The following is a 10,164-nucleotide window of genomic DNA, read 5'->3' on the forward strand; positions in this document are numbered from 1 at the left end:
ATAACTATACCATTTTTTTGGGACATTTAATGTACAGAAAATGATGAGACGAGGATATAATCCAATGCCTACCAGTGTTTGGTACCAATTTCACGTCTACCCCTGTTTTGTACCAATTTCACAACGACGACGATAATAACAAGTACAACAATTTTAACGGTGACAATGATAATAGCTACAACAACTACAATGATGATGATGACTATATATATTACATGTGCCACACTAAACACTACAAGAGGGTGGCTCCGTCCGTGATACGAGACCGACGACGGCTAAAGCATCATTTGAAGCGAGAGAACAAGAGATCAATGATATTAGTTGCAAAAGGACCAAGAAGCATGCTGTAGCTACAAATTATCTAACAGCCCAAGCAAACCCTTCAACAGACTCACTAGTTGTTTGGTGTCACTGCATAGGTCACATCTCGGGTCCAAATAATGGCCAGAAATGACTATATTTTCCAGAGTGATTTTTGGAGTCCTAGATTGATCCTTACAAAAGTAGTTAGCTAGGCTCAGGAATATATGAATGCAGCTCTCTCGGAGGTGTCCTGGACAACCGGAAAAATTTATGGCTCTTCCTTTGCAAACTTTGCGTACAATTTTTTTTCACTTGGGAGCCACCGCTCCCTAGTTTTCTCAAGATTAATTTTAATGATAGTATCCAGAATAGAGATGAGTGAGGCAGAGCAAGCTTTGTTATTAGTATAACCATTTTTTTTTGGTAACAAAACTTATCTCTTAGTATAACCATTTTTTTTCATTAAATCAAAACTTATTAAACCATTCTAGAGTAAACAAATCTATGAGAATCAGAAAATAAAATATATGAAAAATCATGAGGAATATCTATCACAGCAATTCATAAAATAGTCACAGTATGATTGGCCACATATGTCACCATCCAGTTCGCAGTACTATTTGTTTATATATAAACATGTATCACCTCAAACAAATGTAAAAATGCTCTCATTCTCCAACGGCCATGAATCAATATATGGAGGCTAGTATCTATATTTGATGAACTCGATAACCATCGTGCCAAAGAATCCTCCTCCAATATAATGTAAGAAGCATTTAACTATTTTGTAGTATATATCAGGTATTTTCATGCAGCATGCAACTTAGTCATGGATACTGTTACTGTAGTCTCAAATAACGTAACACGCCTGCTCTGCCATGGATGCATCGCAAACGTCATAGCATGACCATTAAATCCTTACTCCACCCGCTTGGTCTCCTACCATTGCTGTGGTCAAAGAAAGAAGAATGGAAATGCCTTGCCCGTTTTTCAGTTTATTTCGTTTCCTTTTTTTTATTTGTTGGATGTTTACTTTGTTTCCGCTCTTAGCCGCCCCTTGACTCTTCACACATCAGCGTGCACAAATCTCAAACTCCATTCTCACAATTCAGCAAATCAGATTTTAACACGAACTACCGTACCACGTGGCATGCGCTTAGCGGAAGAGCCCTGCTGTTGCGTGCCCTAGTTCCTGAGGTCGTAACGCACTTACCAACCCTTTTTTTTTTTTTGGGTGACAGAAGTAAATGGCCTTTAATGGTCTCGGAGGGACGTATAACTAAAGAAACCAAGTATTAATATTAGCTCCATTCGATCAATTTACCATTTTAACCTTTTCCAATACTTATTTTCGACCGTTGATGTTCCTAGCGGACGGCTGATCTTATTCTACCCGAACGATATCCCAGCAAATACAGTAAATTATAATGGTAAAATAGTCTACTCGAAAGAATAAAATACTAAGGGTAAGACGAATTAGTCGTGGAATGCGCTTGAGACCTAAGAGTAGGCCTTGCGATCGCTGAAGGGGCTTCTCGCCTCTTCCTCACCCCAAGGGATCTCTCTGCCGATTATTCGAAGCCTTATAAAGAAATCCTAGCTTTGATTGGGGAAGGAGGGGAACCCTAGAAATTAGATCATGGCGCACGCTGTAGGAGCTCAGGTCAGTAGATACCACTCCGACCTCGGCTTTGATCCCTCCGATTTTTTGGTTTTTTCTTTGAAGTTTTGGTATTTTTCTCTTGTTTCTATTTCATTCTGATCTATCCAGAGCTCTCTCTGATGTTGGGATCGTTCGCAGGTCTCCCTATCGGTGCCGGTTCGAACCGATGTTTCTCTGAGGAAATCCGGATTGAAGGTAATTTTTTTTGACGCTTCGTGATATCGTAATCGGTTTTTTATTATGATTTCTTGTTCTTTTATGCGTGTGATGTCATAGTATTGGATCAAAAAGTGGTTTTGTTTGGGTTTAATGCGTGCTTGGCTTCTGTCGTGGTGAAATATGATGGTAGAAATCCACTTGATGCCAGCTCCGCATCACAATTTTAGATTTATCTTATTTGATTGGACATGTGGTTTATAGATAAAAGACAGTCAATTGCATTGCAAAGTGTGACCTTGTGACCTTTTTGTGCACATTGATTCAATAGTGATATCCAGATGGAAATAAGGCAACAGTGGCTGTGATCTTCTATGGATACTAGTTGGGAAGGGTGTTTTGTTCTCTCCTATAGGGCATTTATCAACAAGAAAATAATAAAACCTTTTATTCATGAATCTACAATTGGTATTGATTTGGAGAATTTTCAGATTTTCTTGAATTCTTTCATGCGAAGCTTTTTTTTTTCTCTCTCTATCTCATACTTATCTAGCTTTATCCATATGATAGTCAATCATGATACCAATGGAGTGAGCATATTTGCTTCCTATGTGGTTTATCACCTTAGCTTCTGAAGGAGAGGAAACTACTAAATGCTTTCTTATTTTGCCTTGTGTTTCTACGTAGTTCTATTTCTGATCCCTTCTGTTCCTCTGAACTTTGATGATTCTGGAATTAGATTGTCGAGGTAGAGCAGTATGATGTGTCACAATTAGGAGGAGGAACTTTTTAAATGTTACATGTGAGTTACTTCTAATTATGAGGAAAGAATAGAGATTGTTTTCATATTCAAATTGGAATAGAAAGGTTTGAATAATGAAGCTTTTTTTTAAAAAAAAAAGAACATATAGAATGCAAATTTAGTGAAAATATTAGTAAAAATGAGGCCTTATTTAAAATTAATGGCAGAGCAAATTCTTTAGGTCTGGATTTATCCTATAAAAGAATGGAGTTGACGACAATTTTTTTTGATATGGAGTGGAGTTGATGGACAAAAGAAATGCTTTTGAGGGTGTAATGTGATTACCATTTGCCTTAAGGATGTAATATCAAACTTGAAAGGCAGCAATAGGGAAATCCTTGTTTGGTTAGGATATTGGCCAATTTTAAACATGCATAAAACGAGCATTCTGAAGTATAAGAGTGTCTACTGCCAAAGATTGTTGCATCAAAGAGGATACATTAGTGAATGATTGATTGACAGGGTGCAACATTTGCATGATGACTACAGAATTCCCTTATCACAAGAGGGCCCTGATATGTCTAGGATCAGGAAAAAGAAACCATAGGGCTTTAGACCTAGTTGATAATATGGAAGATGCCAGGATGGATGTAAAGGAAAAAAATGCCCGAGGGTGTAAATCAATGGCAAAAAGGATTTAAGTGACTTGTTTCTTATGGTTAATGTGGACTTCCTGGCATTATCCTAAGGTAAATTCCTCATCAATCTTAAATCATAGACCTATTGTATCTCTCATTATGTTTTTAATTGCTCCTATGTTTTATCAGATTTCAGCTTAATTACTTCTGAGCCATCCAATGACGTACCATTCTTTGGATCATAATTTTCCACAATTTGACTTTAGAGTTACATGCCTGTTTGCAGATTGTCTTAGATGCAATTACTTTAGATGTTTAATTTTCTTTTCTTTGAAGTGATTCATTTCAGTGAGAACAAATTCTATTGTTTTGAGCCAATCATAAAAGACGACCCTTCTATAATCAAATTAAGTTTCCAACAGAACCTGTATCTAACATGTGGAGCTCAAATATTAGTTTTGCTGATCATTCTAGGAAACATTTTATTTAAATATGCTTGATCTCTTATATATTATGATCTTTCATTTTAATCCATAAGGATATACTTTTACATCTTTTCCTCTTTCCATGTACATTGGTGGACCTGGTGCTAAATGACTTGCAGACAGAGGCATTATATTGGTTTTATTTTATGTGTAGAAACATTTGTTGTTAAGATTGTTAAGGCCTTTACACATACTTTTGGTTTTCTGTTCTGCTTTCAAAATGCTTTATGCGACTCAGCCTCACTGTGGTTCTCACTTGTTCTATTGTATTTCAGGGTCGCAATAATCTTAGCTTCCACAATAACCTGTGGGTGCCGTTTACATCTTTAGATTTAGGAAGCAACAATGTACAATCAAAACACCAGTTCAAGGTCGTATGTATGTCCATACAACAAGCCAGCAGAAGTAAAGTTGCAGTTAAGCCTTTAGAGCTTGAGAATGCTCAAGGGCCACCTCTCAACCTGTACAAACCCAAGGAACCTTACACAGCAACAATAGTCTCAGTTGAGAGACTTGTTGGCCCAAAAGCCCCTGGGGAGACGTGCCATATCGTTATTGATCATGGAGGCAACGTCCCTTACTGGGAAGGGCAAAGCTATGGGATCATTCCTCCTGTGAGTATTATTTTAGAGTCCAATTTCTAGAAATCTATATTCTTGCAAATAATGCCTGTGATGAGAAGTTTAAATTCGCATTGTCAATATGTCAAGTGATGCAAAACTTCTCTGTTTTTTCTTTTTTAGTTTGTCTCATTTCTTTTATGGTTGCAATACTAGTTGACTGCTGCCATTACTATTGTCACTTTTGCATTTATTAATTTGTCTCAGCGCCCTTTTCTAATCCTTGTGCTCTCTTTGTGCCCTTTTCTTGTTCTCTTTATTATCTTGATTTTGGTGATGATCTCATGTCTTCTTCGTTTGCTTAATATGATCTGTGCTTTTCTTCGGTAGCTGCTTCTATAATTTGCATACTGCTTTGAAATTAAAGAAAGAAGAAAATAGTTGTATCGATGCATCTTCTGCATTTTGCTTGTTCGCATGTTTATGCCCCTCCATTTGATCATTAGAGTAAAAGCTAGGCAAGGCTAAACAGGTTTCCGGGTATCTAAAAGTTCTATTGGTGGTTATTGTTGAAAAAACAGCAAGAAAAACACATGTAAAAGTACATTTCACTTCAATAAGAAACATAATATATGATATAAAGCATTCTATTGGTACTTCATTATGTGTTCTCCCTTGAATATTGCATTCTTTGTAAGACATTGTGAGAAAACAGCAAGAAAAACACATTTAAAACTATGTTTCGCTGCAATCGGAAATATAATACACAATATAAAGTATTCTTGTGGTCCTTCATTAAGTTCTTTCTTGAATATTGCGTGTTCTTTTTAAGACATTGTGATTTTTTAATCCTCTAGTTATACGTTTATAAATCAATATTCATTTCTATTGTACAGGGTGAGAACCCAAAGAAACCTGGATCTCCTCACAATGTTCGACTTTATTCGATTGCATCAACAAGGTACGGAGATTCATTTGATGGAAAGACAGCCAGTTTATGTGTCCGCCGTGCTGTCTACTACGATCCTGAGACAGGAAAAGAGGACCCTTCAAAGAATGGTGTTTGCAGTAATTTTCTCTGTGACTCAAAGCCAGGAGACAAGATTCGGCTCACAGGTACAATGTAAATCCAGAAAAAGAAAAACCAAGAAAAAACTTAGATGCATATGTGCCAATTCAAGGTGAAATACTTCCATGAATTCTAGATTGGTAGCTCTCATGTGTTTTAAAACTTAACCCTGTGCATTCACAATAAAAGCAAAATCATACCTTAATCATAAATCCTTTGTTCCACATGTTTGGGGATGGCAACAAAACGTGCAGGGATATATAATGTACTGTTACATATGTATATACATACTTTTGTGGGGTAAATGTCTATGTGAGCATGTTACTATATATGAAGTGAATATCCAGATGTTTGCCTTATATTATGTTTCAATGACCAGTGTTCTGCTGGCTATTAAATCTCTGGCTATGGAAAAACCTGAAGTGATGACTTTGTGTCATTACTAGTTTTTTGCCTGTAGATTAATTTTATAGCTATCCGAAAAGGAGCGAAGTAAAAATTTCATGGGCGAAGCTTCTCCATGGTTGAACATTTTTTTAACTTTTTCAAAGAGGATAAGAGTCAAAATGGAGTTGGCCTGATTTTCACAGTGCTTAGGATATGATGATTCACAGAGTTAACGGTTATTCTATCACTATTCCTCAAATGTTTAAACAGCTTTTTCTCAATGTTTTGCATCACATATAACCTTGGACCTGTTCTTCTTTCTTGATTCTCTAGTTATGTGCCATAATTTAGCATGTATTTGCAGGTCCCTCAGGCAAAGTGATGCTCCTACCAGAGGATGACCCAAATGCCACTCATATCATGATAGCCACAGGGACTGGGGTTGCTCCATACCGTGGGTACCTTCGGCGCATGTTCATGGAAGCTGTACCAACATACAAATTTGGTGGCCTAGCATGGCTTTTCCTTGGGGTTGCAAACACTGACAGCCTTCTCTATGATGATGAATTTACCGGCTATCTTCATGACTATCCTGACAACTTCAGGTCTAAGATCTCTCCATTCAATGTTTTCATTTGTGTTGAATTACTTAATTCTCAAATTGCATCTCACATGAAATAAAATCAGGTACGACAAAGCCCTTAGCAGGGAACAGAAAAACAAGAGCGGGGGAAAGATGTATGTTCAGGACAAGATTGAGGAGTACAGTGATGAAATTTTCAAGCTTTTGGATCGAGGTGCACATATCTACTTCTGTGGTCTGAAGGGGATGATGCCTGGGATCCAGGACACACTAAAGAGAGTTGCAGTGCAGAGAGGGGAGAACTGGGATGAGAAGCTCTCCCAGCTTAGGAAGAAAAAGCAATGGCATGTTGAGGTTTACTAGAAAAGGCTGGAAGGTGGTAAACAAATAAGGGCATGGCTGCCGGATCAAGCATAGTTAGATGACATATCTTCCCTGATGTCATGTGATTTCAGTCGCATTTATTGCTTGCTGCTCATTCACTGATGCAGAAAACCCATGTAGCATATGTTAGGATGCATAGAGAGCTATTGGGGCAGTTTACTGCAGCATTGTTACTCCATTTGATGCGACAAATGGACCTCTACTTAATCCATCAGCAATTTATGACTTTTAGCCATTCTTATTTTAGAACTCTGTTCCCCAGACATCTTTAGTATTGGCAAAGGAGATTGCCTCTTATTTGTGAGATTTGTGTTCTTGTTCCTCAGTTCTAGAGACTATGGAGAAAGAAGTTGGGAGTAATTTACTCTTATGTTACTGGACTCGCAGATTGTGCTGTTGTATGTTTGACATCATTCTTAGAGCAGCTGCACTAACCCCATTAACCTCTTCTTTGTTTTTTATTTTAAGGTGGATTTCATATGTGCAGCATCTTAAGGTTCATTGACATGATCAACGCAGCAACTAGCTCCACACCAAACACAAACCTACTTGCCTCTGCAGAATTCTATATTTGAGGAAAGCACAGGAACCATCCATCCTTGTCGTCCGAGAATGGAGCAGCTTTGTCGCAACGATGAAGATAAGACATGATTAACTGAAGCAGAAAACCTCAAAAGGATTCCTAACCATAACCACAGAGCCATGCCTCAACTTTGTCAAATAAATTAGTTCATCAGCAGCCCTTTTCTTTGTCAATACATTCCTTTCTTGTCTCCAGGCAAATCCCTTGTCACAGCATTCACCTGGAACATATAGGTCTTTCTGCTGCAACCTTCCGCAATGAATCCTAGTCCCTTTTCTTTTGCACTAGAGTACTTGGACAACTATGATGCTGACTGTATTAGGTAACAGTTAACAATGACGGACGAGTCTTTGGAGCTTGTTACAGTATGCGACTCGCGCCGGAGTGGCATTTACCTCCCATCGGCCTGCTAAAATTTTGGGTGGTTGTGCACAAGATTCTCATGCTGAATGGCTATCTGGTCCGATGTGCGACCTCGGAGGTTGGTTGCTTTTGGTTTGTATGGCCTGGTCTTTAGATCAATTGTAATTGACTTGACTTGGCTTGATTGTATTAAGGGGTTGTAGAGTATATTGGAGGTTGGTTGCTTTTGGTCTGCATGGCCTGGTCTTTAGGTCAGTCGTAGTTGACTGACTTGGCTTGATTGTATTAAAGAGTTATAGAGTATATTCTGGTTGCCATCTCAATTATGAGCCGGACGAATTCAGTCATGCCACATCATCATGATTATTTTATATCACATAATGCTGAAATACACTTCCCTTGTTGAGCTGCTCTCTTATAACCTCCGTCTGCCAATTAATCTACTTAACTCGTTCCTAGTTCTACATCAAGCAATGTAGTGATTAGGGCCAACTTAATCATATGGTTCGTTTTGTCCAAGCAATGGGTGATGAGATCATGATCGAAAGATGTGGACTTGTATCCCACTTAGCAACTCCATTTTTGTTTCTGGACAAAAGGGATCCATTCCATGTCTGAAAGTAGCTTAATCAGCAATTTTTTTTCTTTTTGTAAAACAAAAGAGTGCAATTTTACTGTTTCACTGCTATTATATCTTGTTTCCATGGGTTCAGCATTTGGACGGTGAACATTGATTAGCTCCACAATCGCTGCACCGTCATCCAGCCAGCATCATAGCTAGCTAGCACGCGCATCACGTGTGCACTTCACCGCATGCTCCCTTTCCTCGCTGGGTATTGAGAGCTTTCATCAATTGATGCCGTTAAATCAACAATCACATGAGGAGTGGGGTTTTGGTTGGACCACATTTTTATTGGTTGTGCTTCGTGGGACCCCAAGCTACTGGATTAGAATATTATTCACCTTCATAAGCCTCCTTTTTTTTTTTCTTCTATTTCATTCTTCTTCTCCTCCTCCTCTCTCTCTCTCTCTCTCTCTCTCTCTCTCTCTCTCTCTCTCTCTCTCTCTCTCTCTCTCTCTCTCTCTCTCTCTCTTCTTTTCTTTTAAAACTTTTTTCTTTCTTTCTTCTCCTTCTTCTTCTTCTTCTTTTTTTAAGTATAGCTGAGTCTGGTTATTTGATCAACACTTTGGACTTGATTGGTTTATGAAATGATTAGATTATTTAAGCTAAATCTGAGTATTTCTCTTGTTGCTTGTCCAATTAAACAACTTGAGTTAAACTAAGTGGGTCTTTGGATTGCACAATGAGTCTAGTTATTTTCATTGCCGACAATGCATTTCCACATAGATGTCCAACTTTGAACTTAGGCTGATCAAAGAATTATTGCATATCTAGCTTCCGGATTCCTTCTCTCCTTTATTTCCACATCGTAGTGGATTTGTTAGGATGGGCCCCTTTATGCACCATTGTTGATTCCAATTAGAACCTTGATTAATTCCTTCTTTAATCCTTTTGGGTTCTTCGTGTAGGTCCTCCCAAATTACTAATATTTTTTCTTGGCATATTCTCTTCCTCTTACAACAGTGGGATTGTTTGGATGCTTTGATCTAGTAAAATATAGAGGCTTAATATTCATATCTAAAGGTTAGATTATGGCAACTATCACAGTCATGCAAGATGATTGCTTGCAAACTTTAACCTTCTCCGGGCTGTCATCTGTCAACTGGTCACCCACCAAAAAAAATGGAGGAAGGAGATTATTGCAGACATTAACATTGAAAAAAGGGGGAGTAGTCAACCACCATCCTCTTCTTTTAGAGGTCCCTTGGTGGGACATGGTTTAGCTTGCAGATTAATAGAAGCTTGTAAATAAGATAACACCATATGATAGGCATCAAATGATTTAAATAGATCAGGTGTTCCATGAATTGATTGGTGCCTGCAGCTTTATTTAATTCGCAAGGTTGATCAAGAAAAACATTATAGACCTTTCTGGGTATATCATGATGTTGGGCGTTGGTCAATACAAAAAAAAGAAAAAATTGATTACGATCAGAAGTGCTAGCCTATCAGGTGGAGTCAATGTTGAATTTCAGCTCATTCAACATCTCTTTAGAGTAAACACTCAATCTATTATTTAAATTTGAGCAAGATAACCACATATTTATTTTTTTTAATTTGCATATTAATTTAACTAAACTTTAAAAGGCAATTGATATAGCTCATCTTTGTCCAAGTCAATATCAT

The 10,164-nt window shown here is 37.8% G+C and overlaps 1 protein-coding gene across 1 annotated transcript; it reads left to right on the top strand.

Moving 5' to 3' along the window:
• Nucleotides 1-1,781: 1,781 nt before the first annotated feature.
• On the top strand, nucleotides 1,782-7,352 carry LOC103711376 (ferredoxin--NADP reductase, root isozyme, chloroplastic-like). Its single transcript, XM_039114593.1, has 6 exons — nucleotides 1,782-1,966; nucleotides 2,105-2,161; nucleotides 4,263-4,601; nucleotides 5,444-5,663; nucleotides 6,368-6,608; nucleotides 6,691-7,352. Exons 1-6 carry the CDS (start codon nucleotides 1,943-1,945, stop codon nucleotides 6,947-6,949), a joined length of 1,140 nt encoding a protein of 379 aa, XP_038970521.1. The 5' UTR covers nucleotides 1,782-1,942; the 3' UTR covers nucleotides 6,950-7,352.
• Nucleotides 7,353-10,164: the final 2,812 nt, after the last annotated feature.

The sequence above is a fragment of the Phoenix dactylifera genome, chromosome 16 (genome assembly GCF_009389715.1).
Source record: "Phoenix dactylifera cultivar Barhee BC4 chromosome 16, palm_55x_up_171113_PBpolish2nd_filt_p, whole genome shotgun sequence".
In the NCBI taxonomy this organism is placed as follows: Eukaryota; Viridiplantae; Streptophyta; class Magnoliopsida; order Arecales; family Arecaceae; genus Phoenix; species Phoenix dactylifera.

Coding starts and splice junctions, on each gene's coding strand:
- LOC103711376 (XM_039114593.1), top strand. CDS start 1,943: ATGGCGCACGCTGTAGGAGCTCAG. Junction 2,162..4,262: donor TGAGGAAATCCGGATTGAAG/GTAATTTTTTTT, acceptor ATTGTATTTCAG/GGTCGCAATAATCTTAGCTT. Junction 4,602..5,443: donor GCTATGGGATCATTCCTCCT/GTGAGTATTATT, acceptor TCTATTGTACAG/GGTGAGAACCCAAAGAAACC.